At 37.2% G+C, this 22,292-nt stretch overlaps 1 protein-coding gene across 8 annotated transcripts in view; it reads left to right on the top strand.

Annotated features, from left to right (window-relative positions):
* VPS13B (vacuolar protein sorting 13 homolog B) overlaps nucleotides 1-22,292 on the top strand; it is a 439,567-nt gene that overhangs the window by 373,205 nt on the left and 44,070 nt on the right. For all 8 annotated transcript variants that reach the window (XM_062627313.1, XM_062627314.1, XM_062627315.1 and 5 more), the window contains 4 exons: nucleotides 3,156-3,352; nucleotides 10,190-10,371; nucleotides 12,140-12,489; nucleotides 18,927-19,088. In XM_062627313.1, the coding sequence (XP_062483297.1) occupies nucleotides 3,156-3,352; nucleotides 10,190-10,371; nucleotides 12,140-12,489; nucleotides 18,927-19,088 (891 nt within the window). The remainder of the gene's footprint in view (nucleotides 1-3,155; nucleotides 3,353-10,189; nucleotides 10,372-12,139; nucleotides 12,490-18,926; nucleotides 19,089-22,292) is intronic.

Here is a 22,292-nt window from a genome sequence, read left to right as displayed (position 1 = left end):
TCTCTTCCCTGCCCAACCTGTAGCTGTGCCTGGGATTGCTCTGACCCAGGTGTAGGACCTTGCACTTGTCATGGTTAAACTTCATAAGGTTGGCATCAGCCCACCTCACAAGGGTGTCAAGGTTCCTCTGGATGACATTCCTTCCCTCCAGAGTATCAACCGAACCACACAGCTTGGTGTCATCGGCAAACTTGCTGAGGGCACACTCAATCCCACTGTCCATGTCAGCGACAAAGATGTTAAACAAGACCAGTCCCAACACCGATCCATGAGGGACACCACTCGTTACTGGTCTCTGTGTATATATATATATATATACACACATACATTATATATATGTATATATTTAGACATGTATATATAAAGAGAGATGAATGGCCTTACTGATAGTTTTATGTTTTTCCTATTGTAGTGCTACTTACAAAATTTCTTTATTGTGCTCTTTAATTTGTTCTTCCAGATCATTAATCTTAGTGGGAATAGAATTCATCACCTTGCTTAGTCTCTCATTCAATGTCCCCTACTTGCCATTCTAATCCAATTTTGTGAGATTCACATTAGGGAGACTTGCATATTAAAACAAAGGAAGTTTTGTTTGAGGTGTAATTTAAAAGAAATAAATATCCTAAATAATAGGATAGCTTCATGGGACTTCTGTTACACACATGTTACTCATTGACAGGAGAAGATAACTTGGGTGTTGATAGGCAATAGGAGGCACAAGATCAAACCAGCTATTCAAATATATTGAATCAGATTCCAAAAGAGTCTCAAGGTATTTTAAGGACTGAGATTTAAAAATACACAGAAATACACGCTGCTGTATGTAGAAGTACCTGTACAGCCATGAAAGCCTGCAACCTTTTGTAAGAAATTATTCAAATACGAAATATGCCAAGTATTGCAATATTTTAAATAAAATCAAATGTAGGCTGTAGAGGTTTAAAAAAGAAGTATGTGAGTGTGAATGACTTCACAATGTAGTCTGAAAGACAGCAAATGATGGAAGTTGCTGTTTATGTGTTCATAGTTAACATAGGGGAATTCCTTGGATACATCTGTAATTGAAGAGTAGGAATGTTGCTGTGGTATTGTGGTCTTGAGTGTTTGTTCACAGGCATTAAACATTAAAATAATTCAATACTGAGAAGTACTGAAATCTAAAACTGTAGTGACACAAAGAGCAAAAAAGAATATGACTACAAACACAATAATATAATATTTCATATTGCTGCACAGCACTGTTGTAGAATTAGCATGGTTCTCTTAGTTAACAGAACTAAGAAAGATGTTTTCTGGGTCATCAAGCCCAGCCTCCTTCCAGTGGTTATTACTGTCTTCAGCTTATTATCAGATCAAGCTTTTAAAAGCAGCTGTCACAGGCACAAAGGCTGTCCTTGAACCTCCCTATCTGTTTCTTTTGGGTTTCTAGCCTTACACTTTATTCATAGAGCAACTCTGGTTTGATCCATATTTCTACCGAGTTTTTCTGCCATTAATTATTTCTCTCCTGAGTTTTCTGGGTAGAAAAATCATGTTCCATTTGATGTCCTTCATTTGGTCCTCAATTCTGCACAGATCCCAGTGTGAGTTAATACACTTTTAACATGAAGAATTGGAAAGTGTGTCATATCCCAGAGGAGGCCCCACTGGTGTCTTACACAAGTTAATTCTTATTTGCCTCTTCCTTTTGGAAGTATCTCACGTGACATGTCTCAGAATGGCATTTGCTTTTTCCAGGCATTGTCATAGTGCCTCACAATTTTCCAGCTGACATTTGCGTATCTTCACCATTTCCAATTGAATCTGCAGCTTATAAACATATGTGTTGCTATCTTTATGTATATGATGTGTGCTTTTTGATGTTAAAATAATTCCTTTTTCTCAGACTGTAGTCTTTGAAATTAAATCAGCACTCCTGATTGATATTGCTATGCTCCTCTCTGTTTTATACATTACTGGCATCAGAGTTTTGCAGGCAGTTGTCAGGCACTTTTTTTGTTTGGTTGGTTTTCCTCCATCCTGAACTAAAAAATGGTAGTGACTGTAGTTGGTTTTTGCAGTCTTCAGGTATCATTGTGACTTGACACATGTAGTAAAAGTCCCTGTTTCAGGCTCTGTGGTTCCACATGTTAATTCCTCCAGAATTCTTTGGTGATTATTTGTGTTCCCCTGCCCTCCCCAGCTTGAACCACTGAGCTCCCTGAATTTTCCTTCTTAACCTTCATTCCTGTTAATTAATTAGCCTGCTGTCACCGTCAAGTGCTTTATAGTCCTTACTGAGTAGCAATGAAGAATACTTACAGAGCTCTTTCTTCTAGCTGTGCTGAGATTTTCTTACAACTGTACCACATTCTTACTTTCTTTTGTGGTTATTTATATATGTATGTCTATACAAAGAAACAAAGGGATACAAAAAAGTAATAGCACTTTTTTTTACTGTTTGCTTTATGTCAGCTTCATTTTTATTATTTCTTGAGCATGTGCAAATGCCATAACTGGATTTCTGTATCTTAATTCTAAAATCTTCATATCTCACTGAGTTTGCATTTGTTTTAAATTCATACTTTCGTTCATTTTCATGCTATTATTAAAGAAAAAAATAGAAAAAAAGGAGGCCTAAGACCCAATCTTTTAAAATTCATGGTTTTATTAAAATTTTCTACTGCCTTCAGAAGTATCTCTAATAACTTTCTCTCCAGGTACAATGATACATCCAGAAATAATCCCAGTGGCTTATATACAGATTTAAAAATAAGGGATGTAATTAAACCAAAGCTACCATGTATTTATTGGGTTTGGGTTCTCAAAATGATTTGCCTTGATCCCATAATGTGATCACATCTGATGACTTTTTTACCTGCAAAATATGCGTAACGATCAGTTTAGTTGTGGAACAAGTTACTGTGGAACAAGTAGCTATTTCTGTGCCCAGCAAGAGAAAGGTTTGAAGCATTATACTGCAGTGATGTTGTAAAAACATTCTAAGTAAAGATAGCTCAGAATCGGAGTAGTGGTTAAAATTCTGATTTTCTATATGACAGCTTTAATTTAATTTACTAAATAAACTAAAAAACACTTTTAGTGTGTACAGTAAATCCCATTATATTTTTGATCAAGAATAAAATAATTATGCCTTCTCCCTTTTATCACAGATTCCTTGCAGCTTGGAGTATTGGGATGAGCTTCAGAAATCATTTGTTGCATTCCGGGAATTCAGTCTGTCAGAAAGCAAAGTCTGTGAACTACAGCTACCAAGTATCAACCTTGTGAATGATCAGAAAGAACTCATAGCCTCCGACCTGTGGAGGATTGTCCTGAATAGCAGTCAGAATGTGGCTGATGACCAAAGGTAATTTTAAAGGAGGAGAGAAAAACAGAAATCTAATGCTACACTCTTGAGACATCTTTTTAAAGAGACGTAGGAAATAAGATACTGTTTTCATATGCGGTAAGAGTAGCTGGTCTTAAATGACCCTCAGACTTGTAGTTCATCTTCAGGCAAGGGCATGTATTATGCACAAAAAGGGCTCTCTTAGATTTATAGGCATCCTGGCAGCATTACATTCATCCATTTTCTGAATACAAGGATTCCTGTAGAATGAAGACAAACAGGCCATGTACTGAAACCTCTTAGCTGCACAATGCAGTAAAATTAGCTAGTTGACAAAAGAAGGGTGAGGCGCAATCCACTGTATAACATAGTAATAAACATTCTTCTTCCATGTACTCTCCATACATCACCTTTAATTTGTCCTCAGTGCAAGTCAATGAGTAAAATAAGCCAAGTGACTATTTTAAATATATTAAACAAAACTTGAATACTTCAAGAGCATTACATTATCATTTACAAAGCTTGCTTATAATGCTAAAGAAAATTAATCAGTGTTTCCAAACACTGGGATCCATTTTTCATTATGTTTACAGCTGGAAACAATGTACAATGATAAATACTCTTGTTTGCATTCATCCAGTTTTGGTTAATATGTAAAGTGAGAAGAAATGAGTGGAAGTTCTCTACACAAACAGCAGTGGAATTGCTTTCAAAGATCTTCTTAATATTGTGTAGCTAGAGCAGAAAACCCAGAATGACCCTGTTGAATCATTGCTTTTTGCTGATTATTGCTGCCTGTATATGAACACATGCTTGAATGAGTGTGCAGCATCCAACATATATGTTATGTGAAGCTACAGAAATCAGAGAAATCAGGACATATGAACATGGCTAACGAAATCAATGAAGAAAACTGAACATCTGGTTTCCATTAATAGTATCAGGTTGGAAATGATTTCTTGATGTTAATTGTGGAAGAATGCAGTTTCATCATTGAGAAGTTAAGTGTTTTAGACAAGGTTAATTCCTCTGAATGTGGGACCTTGGCAAAATTGCCTTCCTGGTCAGCTTAACACCACAGAAATGTGAACTCGGTGGGAACTGAAAATGAAGTAGTGAAATTTAGTAGGTTTTTTTTCATCAAAATTTTGGCAGTTTAATTGTGTTTACTGTTTTCTGCTCAAATAGGGTTCATCACTACATGCAGTGTTTCATTCAGGGAGATCTGCTAATCTAATGCATTGAAATTGTTCAGAAAGTTGTCCCTGTCCATGGCAGGGGGCTTGGAACTAGATGATACTTAAGGTCACTTCCAACCCAAGCCATTCTATGACTCTGTGACCAGCCTGAGGTGATTCTTCTCAGAGAAACTTAACAGATCAGAAAAACCTCAGAGATGAAGCTTTGACCTATGGTGCTTGAGGCACACTGTTGCTTTGTTGAAGACACTGGCTGTGTCTTCAAGCAGATCACACCAGTCACATGTCACTGACCTGGAGATTTTGGGACTCTTCACAAACACTGAAATGCATATAGTTACAACTACAAAACAAGTTTAAGGTAACAGTTAAGCCCCAAAGGATCATGTTCTATTAAGGGAAAGCCTTGTTAGGAGATGGTGACAGATGCTGTGGACCCATAGAGAAAGCCAACTTTTATAGACCCTTAGTAGCAGATAGGAAGTCTGTGCTGGCAGTAATTTTGCTGAGATTTTGGCTTCATCAAACAAGCATACTGCTAACAGTTTGGATATTTTCTTGTGACCAAGAGCCCTAAAATGTATTCTGGATTCTACTTGGCCAAAAATGCCAAACTTTTTTGGTTTTGGAGGAGACTACCCCATATCATGGTAAATTTCAGTGCTAGGCTTGTTCCTGAAGTAGACATTTAACATGAGATGGTACAGACTTGTGAGAAGAGCCACAAGGAGCCATGCTCAAAGCTAGTGCCAAGTGTTAGACTAGGGAACTTCAAGGCTGAGGGATCTGCAAGTGAGAGGATCTTTGCTATCCTGGACACTCATTATGATTTGTCATTAATTACATTCTGTAACTGTGTGATTGATTAGCAAATTTAATTCACTATTAATTACAAAATACAAAAATGCTTAGATTTGTTGAAGTTTATTTTCTCAGTTTGATCTTGCATTTGGGGTCAGACTAACAGCTGCCATATGCATGCAGCTGCTCTTCAAGGATGTTTTTTCCTTCAGATTCTGCAGAGGTGTTTTTTTTTGTGGTAACCTCTATGATATGCTAATTATTAATAGCAGAAAGCTAGTCCCTTGTGTTTTAAGTACTTTATTACTGATTCCTAGCATCAGTTATAACGTGTGAAGTTTATGTGGCTCATGTGACAGGAAAACACCAAGGTTTGTGAGAAGATGTAGATCCAGCTGGTATGTTCAGCAGTAGCTGGCAGGCTGAAGTATATCAACCAATAATGAATATAGGAATATGCAAAGATGTCATGATCAGAATCTTTTGGTATGCAAGCTTTTTCTGAGTTTGATCAGGATCGAATTAGAAGTATAAAAATCAAGGAGCTATCTGGTTAAGGACATAATTTTTATGTATATATTGCTTATTTTTAAGAGTTTTGCAGACCATTCATTAGTCAATGAATGTATAAGGTTTGAATGAACATTTAGCAATGTTTATTCAACGAATGAACAAATCTGAAGTAAGATTGAAATAAAATAATTTTGTATTCCCTTGGGGATTCAGCATAGTGTCTCTCAAAGGAATCATATATGGCATAAATGACTTTTTATGGAAGACCATAAAATAGGGAATTGAAAGGAAATGATCATAAAATATTTTCAGAGGTTGTATTTTTGTGTTGGAGTACTAGCAAATTATAATCAAAATAACTTTTGTTTAAAGCTCTGTTTGGCTGGTGAGACACTAAAGCTCCTCCTTAGTTTGGTTGGGAGGAGTTTATCATTCTTTGTTTAAGTGGATTCCATTGCAAGATGTTTTATATATTTGTGCATCTCCGGTGTAATGTAAACAGTATTTTTATAATTACTGACATACTAATGTGAAATAGCAATTGAAAATGCCTTAAGATACGAACCGTGAAACAAGTACAAAAACATTTAAATGAGCCTTAAATTGCTACTTTTTAAAAATTAAAGTAAGGAATCATGATCATGTTTCTTGCTAATTGTTTTAGCTTTTATTCAAAGTAATGATGTACTGGATTTTGACCTCTAACAGTTTGGGTTCAGACCAGCAGTTGAGTCATAAATTAAATGAATTAAGTGGTCTCTTTCTTCTTCCCAGTGGATATTTTCCCATGTTGCGGTTTCATCACAAATGGCAGTTTTGGTTTAAATATTCCACTCTTAAAATAACAAGAATAATGCAGGTCACTGTTAAGTCATTGTTCCCAGTTGCCATGTATTTAAATTGAACTGTTTTGCTTGATGTGAAGCTATCATATTTTATAATATATAATTTCTTTGAATGGAGGTGTTTTCCATGTTAAAAATTTTGTTTCATAGGATTCAAAAAAAAAAAAAAGGCAAAAAGAAATTTCAAGTATTAACGTCAGGTCAGTTTTGTGTAGAATTTCCTCTGGTTTTGCTACACCCATCTCTCAGCATGTGTTTGTGCTAAACACAAAGCAGTAGAAGCTGGTTATTCCTTCTTTCCCCAGCTGAAAAATTGTGGACAGTTGACAGTTCATTTTGTAGCTCCAAAGCAGCCAAGAGAATGCTGGAATTTTTTTAAATACTGTATTCATTTCATGCACAGATTTTGATTTCACAGTGAGATCTAGCTATGATGTTAATGCTCCTACTGTTGGTCACCGAGACTTAGTACAAAGTTACCTGGGTAACGCCGCTTTATTTTCTGTTTGTGCACAGCATGTGATGAAGGACTGTGTTTTTGATTTCTGTGCTCTATGCGAGGTAAAAGGATAAAGTAGCAGTGCTAAAGGTCTGACGGAAGTCTACTAGGCAAAAAGTTTAAATGGGATTTAATTTAAAATCGAAGGGTCATGGTACCGATTGTAAGGACTGCAGTCTGCCTTAAGAAACTGCTCATTCTATATTGTGATCTCTTATTACAATTTATTTTAAATCAATACTATAGTAATTTGGATGCTGCTTTCAGTATATTTTGTACTGTAACTGGTTTATACTGTTACACATTTTTATTTTCATAATGACATGGGGGCTATAATTCTTGCTATGGTTTCTAGTTGAGTAAAAATCAAATGGACTCCTTCACAGATAATAATACTTGAACAAGGAACAGATAGGAAAACAGTGATGAACGAATCCTCATTGCATTTCTTTTTAAATGATTTCTAAAAGGTGATCTCGTCTCTGAAGAGTGATTTTCCTTTCTAAAATGTAGCTTGTCCCACATTGTTCTGCTTTTCTCAGTCCTTCACTGCCAGCATTTGTCCCTCCCTTGCATGGGAGAGGATGCAAAGCCGGTTCTGTCCCAGGGAGCAACACTGTCCCATCCTCATTTGCTGTTTCACTCTGATTATTTTTTTAAGCATATGGTTGGACTCTGAAGTTTGTTAGAGAATCATTTTAGTGGTGGGTCTTTTTGGTTTCTATAGTGATTGTCCATGAGTCACTTTGAATCTTACTGTTCCAATCATTTTAACTTCCAGAATATTACGTCTTCTTGGTCTGCTGCTTGTGGGGCAGGAAAGGTCGAGCAAAGTATGGCTAAATGCTTTAAATTATTTCCCTGGTGTGAAGCTCCTGCCACATTTCCTCCTGCATGAGGCATGTTATGTTGCCCTGTAATCAGTGTGGTTATGAATGAGAAATGAGAAAGGTCCCATCACAGTAGAATGCTTGATAAATAAAAAACAGATATATAAAATTTGACTAAGTATTTAGAGATTTTGTTTGGGTTTTTATTTTATGGAAAACATCCATCTCCAAAAAAAACATCTTTAAGGAAATTAAAATGCTAAGTCACTGATAGGTGACTTGAGGAATAGGCTTCTAAGGAAAAGAAATTTACCATTTTAGAATAAACCTCAAATTTTAGAAATAAATGTCCTTTTTCGTTAGTGCAGATAGTGCTATAGCTGTTTGATGCAAATTAAGTATTAACTGAAAGTATTAAAACATAATTAAAAGCAAAAAAGTGCCTCATAATTTAACATTTGTTTGAACCTCTCTGCCCTTTTTCTGTTTTAATTCCATGTGTCCCTGAACTTCTGTTTCTAATCAAAATGCAATGATCAACAATAATTAAAATGTGAAGAGTTATTCTAAGAGAACTAACCAGTTTCATAGATTTAGAAGTGTTAAATGGTCTAAATCAGCCTCCAGATTTTGGCAGCTTTTGGATTTGCTTCCATGCTTTGGTTCCAAACAATCTAAGGAGTATCCATGTCAGAGCAAAGCAAAGCATCCTGTTTCTTTGACCCTAGTCCGGTCCCACAGATCTTTTGTCATGTAAACACAAAGAATAATTTTATTTCCTAATATGCCAGTTCTTAAAAACCTGCAACACCATTTTTGAAATGTGAGCGGGCAATTTGAAGACGTAAAGAAGCACAGGAAAGCAACTAAAAATATGATAATCTGTCTTTCATCCTTCACAAACCTAATCCATTCTTGATGTCTTGTCTTGATTCTTTGATAACGAGCTAATTTTAGTCATGTTTTACTGTTAAACAAGTATTTTAATTTATGTCCACAAATCTGAAGTTGGACTTGAGCTCCATAAATAAATACCGTGCTAGCTGGCTACCGTAACACAAAATAATAGTGATAAATTTACTTATCCATGGAATTTTAAGCATTTGCAGCTGAACTTCTTGAGTATCTACTATATTTGTGCAGAATTTTGTATTAACATGCATGGAATTATGAAAACTTTGGTCCTAAAGGCTTAAGACGTTGTTTTGAAAACCAATTTAAACTTAAGTTTGCATTTAAACTATCTTTAAAATGTTTATTCAGTGCTTTGTAAAAGCCTATTACTTTCTGACAAAAATAGCAAGTTGGCCTTAGCTAGTCCTTCATTAAATTTTATTTTAAAAATAAGATCATTATTTGACTGAGGATTTGACCTTAGCTTTCTTGACTCAAACTAAAACTCTAATGCCAAACTGCAAAGGGAGTGAGAATAAGGAACATTAAGGGTAGATTTGGCTTAAATTAGAAAGTTTATTTGTGCTTCAGTGGTGTCTTAGCAACCTGTAGAATTGTAATGTAGTGTTAGTGTCTCTCAAGAGACTGAAAGATAATGCTTGGAAATTCATGGCGTCAGGAGCACGGCTATGGAAAAAAAATCAGCGGGATGGCATTTTAAATGTATAGTTAATATGTTGTAATAGGTGCTGGTAAAAGGCTCCAGGCTGAGCTTACAATACTTGGAGATGTTTTTTAAATGATGACTCTATAGAGTGAGAAGGACAAAGGAAAGAAAGCTTAAAGGGACAGGGTTTATACATAACAGTAGTTTGATGGTTGTGAGTTGGTCTCCTTAAAATGAAAGAAATGTTTCTCTTGACCAGATTAACTTTCAGCTCATTCTTACAGCTTTAGTAACAGTAATGTACTCTGTTCAACTATACCAGCAATTAAAGATACCTGGTATGTTTTGGTTTTATTTTCTGTAAGTACACTTTGCTTCTGCAGTTACAGTTTGTAAATTGAAAGTGCAGCATGATAAAAGCAATGTCGAATTGCAGACTTGTCTGCTATGTTCTGCTTGGGAAAAAGCACATACACTGACGTTAGCAATTAGAAAACTATGACATTGGCTGTGTTGGAAAACCAGCACAGCACATGGCCAAGTCCTGTTGTAAAGTGATAAAATCCTGGAACTGCTGAACTGCCATTTTGTTATGTACCTTCCACAGCTCAGAAAGTGAATCTGGCTCACAAAGTGCATGGGATCAGCTTGTGACTCCCACAGCATTAGCAGCCTGTACCAGGGTTGACTCCTGTTTTACTCCTTGGTTTGTGCCATCACTGAGTGTGTCGATCCAATTTAGCTATGTGGAAGTCCACCTCTGCCATCATCTTGATCAACTAGGCACAGGTATGTATTCCTTTACACAGGAAAATTAAAATACATAGTTCACACATGCTGCTTAATCGCACTTCTGCTGCAGGTAGTCCACATTTCCTCTTTCAGACAGGCATTCTTGCAATAAATTATCACCAGCAGCCACTGGTGGTGCAGACTTGAGGGTAAAATGGATGACTTTGGTGCATTGAGAAAGTACATAGGGTAGGCAGTGGGGCTGCCTGATCAGTCCCCTTCCTCCCTCCAGAATGGGTAACTGTAGAAGCCGTTGTTTTCCATAGTCTGATCAGTGACAGCAGGTGCCACTTCAGTTTTGAGCCATCTTAATGAATGAATTTTGTCTTTTAAATTTTCCAGCATATTAACAGTACTATTAAAATATTTGAAGATTTTGAAACCCCCTTATAGTAAGAATTCCTTGGAAAGGCTCTGAGAACTGCAGATTTAACTGTTATTTCAGTTATGATCACTTTTGGAGCTACATCTGGTTTTGTTCAGTGCTCTCTGTCATTGCATTAATGGCAAATACATTCCAAGAGATCTTTAGATTATTGTCTGATTTGCAGATGCCAGGAATACTTTCTGTGGAAGATGAGCAAATATCTTAGATAATTTTGACAGGGACAGCTTTCTCCATGAGTAGTTTTTGTGTTTCTGCAAGTATTATAATATATGCATTATCAAATCATACCAAGACTGACACTCAATGTCTAGCAAATAATTTCTTGTCTATAGGCTTACCTCTATCACTATAATCTCCCGCACTATTACACTCCAATTCCAGATGCTCAATCTTTAAAATTACATGTACTGGAAAAGGCAAAAATCAGATTAAAGTCAAGCCCAGCTGTTTCATTTTTCAACAGTAACTGAGTTTATGCTTATGCTGTTGTTCCTGTTATAGACCTTAAGTTTTGGGTCTCTGTTGTGTTATGTTGTACACGAAGGGAGCACAAAACTTACTGTATCCATTATGCATTTGCAGAATAATAGGGCTTGATTCTAGGAAGTGATGAGTGTTTTGGTTCCAAATCTGTAGAGCACTTGAGCATATTCTGATTTTAAGCATGTGAGTAGTTCTAGCAACATAAATAATAACATCAGAGGAAACATTCATATGCTGAATGCCGCAGAAGTGGCATATGTGCCTTGCAGTATCTGCTGCCACAGTGCTCATCCCTATGCCAGGACTGAGACTTCAGTGGACATGATAAAACAGTTTTTATAAATATATTTCTCATACTTTAGTCTCAAGATATTACTTTGTTTAATTTCTATTATTATGCAGTAATATGTAGCATCTCAGTGGGTTTCTGGTCTTGAACTCTGTCACTGCAGTAAAGACCGTTTTCATTTTGAGGCCTGCGAGCCTGCGAGTCGTGTCAGCAAATATTATATTGCTAATTTTTATTGTATTCAAAACATGCTATCATATATATCTACTACAGCAAAAATTCTCACAGAAATATGGTCTCTGCTCCAAATAGGTGGCAATCTGAAGTATTCTGCAGTGTGCTGATAAAGCAGTTTGGGTGGCTAATCTATTTGTGGTAAAAAGATTTTGGTTTGCAGATTCTTTTTGTTTGCAGCTGCTATTAATTACAGTTCTATTTTACATCTAACAGTGTGAACAGGATTAATGTCAGATTTCAGAAAAGTTGACTCTTACGAATTTTACTTCTTTTCATCATATGTACAAACAGTTAAAACGCAATTTACAAAACCAAACAGAATGTTTCAGTGGTGAGGCTCTGATCTTTTTCGTTCTTTTACTTTTCAGCACCACCAAAGTTTCTTCAGCCATTTTCATCTGATAAGAACATGCCGTCTGAACTAGAATACATGATAATTTCCTTTGTTGAGCCTCATGTATATCTTCGTCAGTGGAGCGATGAGTTAGTGTTCCAGGAGATCCAGTTTTCAACTCAAGCCAACTGTAAACTTCTGGAGTGCCGAAACATGACTATGCAGAGTGTTGTGAAACCTTTCAAAATCTGGGGGCAGATTGCTATTTCCAGCAGCACAGTAGGAAGGCTCTTGGACTGCACAATAATGGTGGACCCCGTTTTCATCAACTTTGGCCAATATGCACTTCATTCTCTAAATACAGCAATTCAAGCTTGGCAGCAGGTAGGCAAAAACAATAATGAGAACAAATGTAGCTATTGCAATTAACTGCATATCAAATTAGAATACCAACTGCATTCATTAAAATTATTCCAAGGTGCAAAAGCTTTAATTTAAAAGTGCTTTTTGCTAATAAACATTCATTCCGTGATAAAAATGAAAATTAGGAGGCAATGAATGCTAGATGTAAAGGTAAATGTAGCCAGAACTGCTTGAGTTTTTGTGAAACTACATGGATTTATATCAAAATAATCAGGATCTTGGTCTTGAAATGCATAATGTTCCACTAATTTATGAAAAGGTGAATGATGCATGGTATGTAAGCACAGCTCAGTCTGAGTGGTAGAGAATATTGTTTCCAGCTACTACTTCTATCCTTATTGAAGTTCAGCACTAGTTTCACATTACACTCTGCACAAGCAGCATTAATGGCTGAAGCCAGTCCCAGCGTAAGGAACCGTACTTATTCAGTGACCCCACGAAGGCCTGTAATTCCCTTATTCCACTGTAGCCTTGAAATCAAATCATTCTCTTCATCTGCCTGAAAACCTATGTGGAGCCTGGGAATTAATTACCTATCATGGCACTACAATAACAAAGCCCCCCAAAAAGGACAGAACATGTGTTTTATATCAAAAAATTCTTTTTTAACAGCATTCCATGGTTTTCTTGTTGCAAAAGGACATTCATAAAACAAGATCTAGTGTGATTTAAATCTTTACAGCTGGCTCAAATGTCAATGTGAACAAAAATCTTTGTAGCTCCAATTTCTGGTTTTTGTCATATTTTGAACAATGCCTTTAATAAAAAACAAACATTGAAAGTAGAAAAGAGTCGTTGATAGGCTGTTTAAACCCAGAATATTTCTGACTTAGTACTAGTCCCTCATCTAAGACATGTGTGGCAACTACTGCAAAATGGCCTTCAGAAAGGTCAGTTTCCTCTTAGGATGGAAAAAAAAGAAAAGATCTCTCAGACATAACTATACATATAAATAAAATATGGTGCATAAATATTTAAATGTTTTAAACCACATCAGAGTGTGAATGACTGACTGACTACTCTGTGCCTTGAAGGAATATTCTGAATTGAAAAAATGGAATTGTATATTTGATTAAGTAGAGCCATATGTCGCATAGTATATTGCTGACAGGTACATTCTATGAATAGTTGGTACTGATTTATACATGGATTTGGCAATGTTAACATGAGCCACAGGAGGATATACTTCTGTAATTGTTGCTGTAATTTTCTCGTTTCCTCTCATGTCAAGGGTACTTGCCACCATGTTCTGATGTGGTGGGTATCTAGCCCTGACTATTCAAGATTAAAAACTTGCATTACTTTAAAATTAGGGAACAGTTAACACACAATTGAGTTCAAAACAGCTTATTAAATTAGTTATTACCAAGACGTTTTGTATGTGGCTTTACCTCCAGATTTGGAGGGGGGGACTGCACCGGGAGGGAATGAAATTCCCAATGATAATCATTATTTGATGTTTGCTGTTCACACAAAGTACAATATAAATGTTGCCAACTAGAAGCATGAATTTAATAAGCAGGAAAGGTTATTTGAATTCTCCACATATTTTTTACTGGATTAATATCTGAAATAAGTAATATTGTACTCAGTGGACATGCAGATGAAGCATGAAGCAATTTGACCCTGCACCTTTAGGTCAAGAGTTCAGGATTACCAGAAGCCTCTGCCAGTGTCTTTGTTTCTTAGATGTGGACTGATTTTTTGTTGTTGTGGTTTAAGTAATGATGAACATTTTGAAAGAAGATAGGTGTAAAAAACACCAGGCATACAACTTGCTTTATACTTCTAAGTCACATGCTGAAAATCTGAGAGGATTAGCAGTTTTTAAAGACAGTTTCCCCTTTTGACGTATTTCACTGTCTAGTCTGAAATCCTTGTTTAAGTATAAGCAGAAACAGACTAATGTACATCTAAATGCAAGGCTAAAATAATTGTTTTAATAATCAAATAACTGGGCAGGGAACGTTAGGATTTTTAAAATTTAGTTTTATTATTTAATAATAACACGCAGAGTATCTAGTGAGAGAGAAAATGTGTGTCTCCTGTGAGTATACCTGGGGGTATGTTGTTTTTTTTCCCATTTACTTGGTCATTTAAGCCTTCACAAGTTATTTTATAGCATTGGTGTCCTGTGGTATCTAGATACACGGGGTGAAGTGAGAAAACAGCTCCCCAGGTACAGTTCTAAGTGAGTATTCCCAGGGAGAAAAACTTTGTGGTCTCACATGGCAAATGTTTTCCCAAGCCCCTCAGAAGTTATAAAAGCTCCTCTTTTAAACCTGTTTTAAACCATTAGAACTTCTTTTCCTTGAGGTCTGTGTGGTGCTTAACCTTTCTGTTGGCAGTTGCATAAGTTTTCTTAATGAGATGGGATCAGTCAAAATGACATCTGTGATCACAGTAGTTTACCCATATTTTTACCGTAAGCACGGAGAACAAAGGAAAAAGGTACAGAAAATTTGCATGCAGTTTCAGTTTACCTTTCTAGCTGAGAACATCAGGACACTGCCGTAAGAATGAAGTTTAAACTATCAGAAGGAAAGTGTTCTTTTCTCTCAGAGGAGTTTTGAGGGAGATGAGAAATTGCTAAAAACACTTTAAAATTTTTGAGTCAAAAAACATTATTAGGTGCTAGAAAGAGAGAGAGTGTGTGTATGTGTTGGAGAGAGAGAAAAAGGCTTGCATAGGTCTTCGGTAGCTTGTGAAGCACACAGAAAATAACTTTGTGCATATAAAGAACCCTAGGCTTTTATAGTGGTGTGTTTTTTTTCCAGATCCAGCTTTGAAATAGCTGTGAGTTGAGATGTGTGTCTTGATTTAAGCCCAGCTGGCAACCCAGAACCACACAGCCGCTCGCTCACTCCCTCCCCTTTCTCCCCCAGCTCCCAGAAGGATGGGGAGGAGAATCAAAGGAATGTGACTCCCACAGGTTGAGATAAGAGCAGTCCAGTAACTAAGGTATAACACAAACCACTGCTGCTGCCACCAATAATAATGATAAGGGAAATAACAAGGGGAAAGAATACAACCACTCACCACCCACTGACCGATACCCAGCCCGACTCGAGCAGTGATCTGCTGTGGCCAAGTTCTGTTTGGTTTTATTATGTCTAATTTCTCTGCACTCTCTTTTATCAATCAAAATTTCCTCACTCCATCCTTTGCTATTTTTTCTTTAATTTTTTTGTTGTTGTTGTTGTTACTTTCTGCTTATCCTAGAAGCTTTTGCTGTCAGACTTCAGCAGCAAATTTGAGATCCAGTTACGTGTGATGGGTACATGGAACTTCTGTAGCTCCTCAGGCAACAAGAAGCTTGGGAGGTACCGTCTGGCAAAAATCCCCTGCATTTACTGCAGTTAGAAGAAAAGTTTCCTAGAAACTTGCCTGTACAGTGTGTAGTTGCCATACTGAGCTAAAATATTCCCAGGCTTCTTTGCTGATCCTTTAGTCAGCTGTTATTATCAAGACTTGAGGTATTAGTAGCTCTCTCTTAAGCCTGGCAGCATGGAGCAATGCCGTATTCACAGAATCGTATCATAGAATGGTTAGGGGTGGAAGGGACTTTAAAGATCATCTGTTCCAACCCCACTGCTATGGGCAGGGACACCTCCCACTAGACCAGGTTGCTCAAAGCCCTGTCCGACCTGGCCTTGAACGCTGCCAGGAATAGGGCAGCCACAGCTTCTCTGGGCAACCTGTGCCAGTGTCTCACCACCTTCATAGTGAAGAATTTCTTCCTAATATCTAATCTAAATCTACCCTCCGCCAGTTTAAAGCCACTCTCCCTTGTCCTATCGCTGTGTGCCATTGTAAAAAGTCCCTCTCCAGATTTCTTGTAGGTCCCCTTAAGTACTGGAAGATTGCTGTTATGTCTCCTGTGAGCCTTCTTTTCTCTAGGCTGAACAAGCCCAGCTCCCTCAGCCTGTCTTCACAGGAGAGGTGTTTCAGCTATTTGCGCAGATTTGTGGCCTCATCTGGACTCACTTGAAGCAGTCCATGTTCCTCATGTGTTGATGTTTCTTTGATTAAAACATTGGAAGTGTTATAATTTGAGATTAAAATACCTCTTTTGGTTTACTTTGAGAAATGTTGCTGTTAAAAGCAGTAGATTCTAGTAGCAAATCTAGAATTTAAGACTAATGATTAACGACCATCATTTATAAGCACCAAAATGTGTGCAAGTCTTGTTATAATTCCTGATGGGATAACATTCCCTCAGTACAATTTAGGAGTTCTGTACATGCCAAAAACTTGCTAAATTCTCTTTTCCCTCTGGAAAATACAAGAACCTACAGTTTTTGTTAACTTACTTGAAACTAAGTTAGTTATTCAGGTAAAAAGAAGGAAGTTGACAATCTTCTGATATTGTGCTTCCAGTCTCTGTGTAATTGGCAAGAAAATGTATTGGAATAAAAACAATAACCAACAATTTCTTCAATTCCCCATGGGTTATAAATAGATTTGACTATAACAACATGTTAAGCTCTGTGGATAGTAAATCCTCCCTTTTAAAAAGAACATTTTGCAAAGCTGTAACAGGAAAATATATATATTATACATGTGGTAGACCTATGAGTATGTGGGTATGGCAGCTTGACAGTAGAAAGTCATAGATCTGCCACTAGAAAATGCCAAAATAAATTCTGCACTCTGAAGTGGCACTGTAAATGTCAGCCTTTAGCATACCCAGATCTGCTACTGGATGTGATACAGACATATTGCTCTGTAATGAGTTTTACTGGTTTGAAAAAGTGAGATTTTGGTTATGCTTCCCTGAATCTTGTTTCACAGAAGATACCTGATCTTATGCAGAAAAATTAATGAGATTTGAAGAGAAGCTTTAATGTAAATATGCTTAAATCTGCTAGGGTGAATATGGTTTTTGCACAAATGCTCCCAGCCAACCATTCTGACATCCAGTCACAAAAGGAATCGCAACCTGCCTGTACCTTATGTTCTTCTAAAGTTAATAACAGTTGTGAACGTGCATTCAAGCTCAAATACCTTGCACACTTCACTTCTCAGAAAATCTGTTCCATGTGTGTCACCCAGCAGTCTGCTACAAGCAATGTACGAAACAGTTCTTCATGGGTAACTAATGATCCATAGGGGTCTATGAGGAAAAAATTTTCTCTCTCTCTTGCTTGATCTCTGAATTTCTGCATGCTTCCGGGCACATTGGTATCAAAGAACTAGAGACCCATATGATCGTAGACAGAGGAGGTGCTAGCTTTATTTTGTCTGTTTAAAATGTCCGCTGAGAGAGCAAGGAGGGAAACAGAATCAGCTCTCAAAGACCATGAAGGGCCCATAAGTTGGAGCAAACATCATGGGAAGAAAGGATGAGAAAAGAGCAGCTGGGCTATATTGTGGAGAGAAGAAAACCAACCAACAATAAAGCATTGTCAAAAGTATGTGCTAGGAAAGATGGGTCAAAAAGAGGTAACAAAAAGCAGAAGATGAAGAGTTCTTTGTGTTATACCCATTAAATTGCGTGAAGACTATCCAAATGTAGCCTTGTTGGAGTAATTTTTATGGTTGCTAGATAGTTGCTTGAAAGTGGGAGGTGCCAGCCCAGTAATGGCTAGGACAGAAATATATGAGAGATGATCTCCAAATCAAATTGTCAGTCACACTTTGACCTCTCCTGTATAGGGTTCATGCCTTCAGGGACGGAAGACCTGTAGCTCTGGTAATTTTTATGACTATCATATAATCTCATTGTGTCAATAAAGTGACAAGCAGCCAGATGAAAAACGGAAAGGGATGGAAGGATGTTGCAAGCAGGAGAAAAAGTATTGTAGAATATAAAACGCTTTAAAACCTGTAACAGTTTTTTGTTTTTCCTATTAGACTGTGTCAAATTGCATGGTGCGTTTTCAGACTAGCCTGCTTTTTCTTTTTCCCTTTTTTAAAGCGTTGTGGTATCAGCAGAGTGTCTTCTGCTCCTGACCGACCGCAGCATCTCAAAGAAGCAGCAGCTGGGGAAGAGGAAGTGCAGCCTGTTTGCCTGAGAGATCAGTTGTCAGCATGGAGAAACCTCTTCATGCTGTTCAGCCTGCAGTGCCCCATCTGCCCTATGTGATCTGTCATTTCCCACTGAATTTAATTTCATTGAAGTCTTTCACATAGATGAGGAAATCAAGTTTTTATTGTAGTTTTAAATTTCTAAGTATTACAGAAACATAAAGTAAAATATGTTAAGTCTTAGCATATATTTTGTCAACCCAAACACCTTTTTTTTTTTGCAGAGAGTAGAGTACTATGAGACCAAAGCTAATGGCAAGAGATCTTGAAGCATTTCTGTGTTGTAACAGTCGCCACTGGGCAGTCAGCTGCCAAATGTCTTCCAATTAATCTGATGCTTACTGGTTTTCATATCCCTTTCCTTTCAGAACCAATGCCCTGAGGCAGAGGAGTTGGTCTTCAGCCATTTTGTGATCTGTAATGACACACAAGAGACACTGAGGTTTGGCCAGGTGGATACTGATGAAAATATTTTGCTGGCTAGTCTCCACAGTCACCAGTACAGCTGGCGCTCTCACAAGTCCCCACAGGTATGTCAGAAACAGCCCTTTGAATGCAGCAGTTACTAAAGCTGGCTGGTGGCTTTATGGCTTTCTCTATGGTCTCAACTATCTCTAAAGCTCTGGTTCCTTCAGGAGTCAAATGCCGGGGCTGCATCAGAGAGAAAAGGTAAACAAAAAGTGAGGAAAGCCAGAAGTGTTTAGAAGTTACTCGAGGGTAGAACTGGATGTGCAAGACCGCTTTTTGTTAAACTGAGCAGTTGTGGGAACTGAAGCTTCTGAAAAAAAAGCAAAGGAAGATTGCTTGCCAGGTTTTTATAACTAAGTGGTCAGTGTCTGTTTTCTGTGATGTACATTAGAGGTTTGGGGAATTTTTTTTAATGAATTATTTTTACCAGAAGCATCTGTTCCTGAAATTGTTTGCAGAACAGGGTCAAACTGGACAAATCTCTCAACTCAGCATGTGCTTGCATTAGAAAAGATTTTTTAAATTGTCAGAAACACCCCATTTACAAAGTTTAAATAATGCCATTTCTGTTTCTTGGGTGTTTTTTTAAGGATAAACAGTGAAACTGAAGTAAACTATTTTAAAATTATCTTCAGGAAATATTTCAATGAAACCATGTTGTTGTTTTTTGTGAGTGGTGGTGAAAAATGGATTTTTCATCTTGATTCAAGACAGGGCAAGAATTTAAATCTAAAAATAAGCATTTATGAGACAGCAAAGCCATTTCTTCTCTCTTTTTAATATATACCCATCTCCTGCTGAGTGGGAGACTAGAGACCTGTGCCACCCTACTTGATGAGCAGTAGTCCTGCACTGCACAGTTGCTAAAACTTTTATAGCTCGTGGGAGAAGTGTAATGGTTGGGTGTTCCTAACTCTTCCAGGGCCATGGAAAATACCAGCCTTAGCGTGCGAAAAAGGTGAAATTTGGCTGGTAATTCTAAACAGGAGCTGTGCCCACTTTCACTGCTGACAACTTTCAAGTTTCTTTGAGAGGCAGAGATGGCCAATTTACTGTGTTTTTCTTTCATATGTCAGTTGCTGATATGCAAAACTACTGAATTTTACATAAATACAGTAATCTGTGCAGAGCAAATTCAGCCAGACTAAACAGTTGAAGTTGATGCTGAAGTCAAGGCCTTAGTCAAGAGGAAGCAGCCTAATAAAGGACAGTCTCACCCCAGGGATAGAGGAGTTGTTTAAATGGTGTGTGCTGGTGTCATAGTACACAGAGGGGGGACCTTTGGAGACAGAGACACTGGAGTACTGCGTGGCCCTTGTCGCGTTTTCGAAAAGGACATGTGTTTTCTCATACAAACAAATGCCTGTGGTGTCCCATAACAGTTTTTTGCATCCGTTTTCTGGTTACTGATATAAAATTGTCCAGTTGGAAGAATCCTATTTTTGACCATCATTCTAGGTAGTTCTACTAATGGTGTCGTTCTGATTATGGTGTATTTCTAATAATGGTGTATTTCTGATGGTGGTGCAAACTCTAAAGAGTTTTGAAAATGAAGGTTAATGAAGGTTATCTGAAGCAGAGTGAAAAGTAGAAGAGTTAAAATTGCTGCTTGTTTGCTGATACTTCCTATCTGTTCCAGCTGAGCTGCCAAAGACCACCAGCCCAACATATGGCATTAGCCATCTAACACCTGCAGAACTTTAATATTTAAACATTGATCTTTAGCTTGTCCTTTCAGTCACAGACTTGAGCAGTGCAAAATATTCTTTTTCCATGTCCACTATGTAAGTCTGTTATTAAATGAAAAAGAAAAGTGTAGGATGAAAGGTGGAGAAAGCCAGCATTAAACCAAATCACACATTAGGGAGTGGGTGAGGTGACAGTAGGAACTTAAGAGTCATTTTTCAGATGTTCATTCTTCAGCTAAAAGTTGGTGATGTCAAAGGGTTTCCCCGTTCTGTTTTGCTCTGATCAGATTCAGGGAACAACTGGGCTCATAAACAGTCAGGAGTGTCCTGTTGGATTCCCATGTCCCAGGAGATGGTGAATCTAACAACAGCTCACTCCTCCTGACTCAACCACATTGTTGGCAGCAGGCTCTTCTAGTAGAGGGGCTGTAACTCCCTTGTCCCAGCCTTTGGAATCATTTCAAGAATATTTCTGCTCTTTAAATGTTTTTAACAGCCATTTCTTAATGGGAAATTTAGAGACTAAAAAATAGCACTGAGGTAATTTCACTGAAAAATGTAAGGCTTTCCACGCACTATTTAGATAGAAGCAAATTTTCATTACAAAGGTCAGAGAATCTTGGCATCCATCTGTAAGGTTTGTTCATTTGGTTAATGCTAAATATGAATCACTAAATTTCGCATGCTTCTGAATGGCAGTTCGTCTAAACAGTCTAAACAGCACAATCCTTTGTCATTTTAGATCATACGAAATAAGTTTGTTTAAATATTATTGTCATGTAAATTTTTTCAGTGATTAATACAAATCCTTGAAATGAAAACAAAGACTCAATCGAGACATCAGGTTGTCCCTATTATGCTATGGCACTTTTCTAATTGTTTCCATGCAAGACTATCTAACAGCTTGTTATCCAAAGGTCAGAATAATGCCCAAGCATGGACAAACCCTCCAAGTGTCATATTCGTGGAATGCTAGATGACTTCATAGTTATGAAATTATTTCATTTCTCATGATAATTCCTGACTTGCCAAGTTAGTGAATTTTAAGAACTCTGAGAGCAGATTGTAAGATAAATGTGAAATAATCCATACTTCTGGAGTCAGGGACTTCCCTCCAGGCATTAGTTCATATTTGACTTACTTGACTTACTCTTGGGGATAAAATGAGTTAGGACAAGGTCTTAGATACCACATTCTCTTACTGGGAAAGAAAACCAACTTGCACAACTTCAGCTGGCTCATGTTTCTTGTTACACAGGCACTAAGAAGCAGCGGTTGCCATGAAATACTTTATTTAACCTCTGCAAAATGTTTTTCTAGTATGGCAAGGCAGTTCAGTTAAATGAAAATAAATAGTTTTAAAAGGATTGTATTTCTTTTACATTCACATCAAGAAAATTCTCCATTTTTCTTTTGTTGATAATTAAGCATAGTGAGAGATGCAGTAATTGCCCATTTGAATTATTTAACATATATATACCTAAAGTTATTTTTGTAGTAGCTCATAGTTATATTCTATATAATGCTTTATTTACATTTAGAATTAATATTAATGAAGCTACAATAGTCTGTAATTAA

Source organism: Pezoporus occidentalis, unplaced genomic scaffold (assembly GCF_034315485.1).
Source record: "Pezoporus occidentalis ecotype Australia unplaced genomic scaffold, CSIRO_AGI_Poc_V1 ctg3, whole genome shotgun sequence".
NCBI classification, from domain to species: domain Eukaryota; kingdom Metazoa; phylum Chordata; class Aves; order Psittaciformes; family Psittacidae; genus Pezoporus; species Pezoporus occidentalis.
Note: the sequence above shows the minus strand (reverse complement) of the source record. Positions and strands in the feature narration are given on the sequence as shown.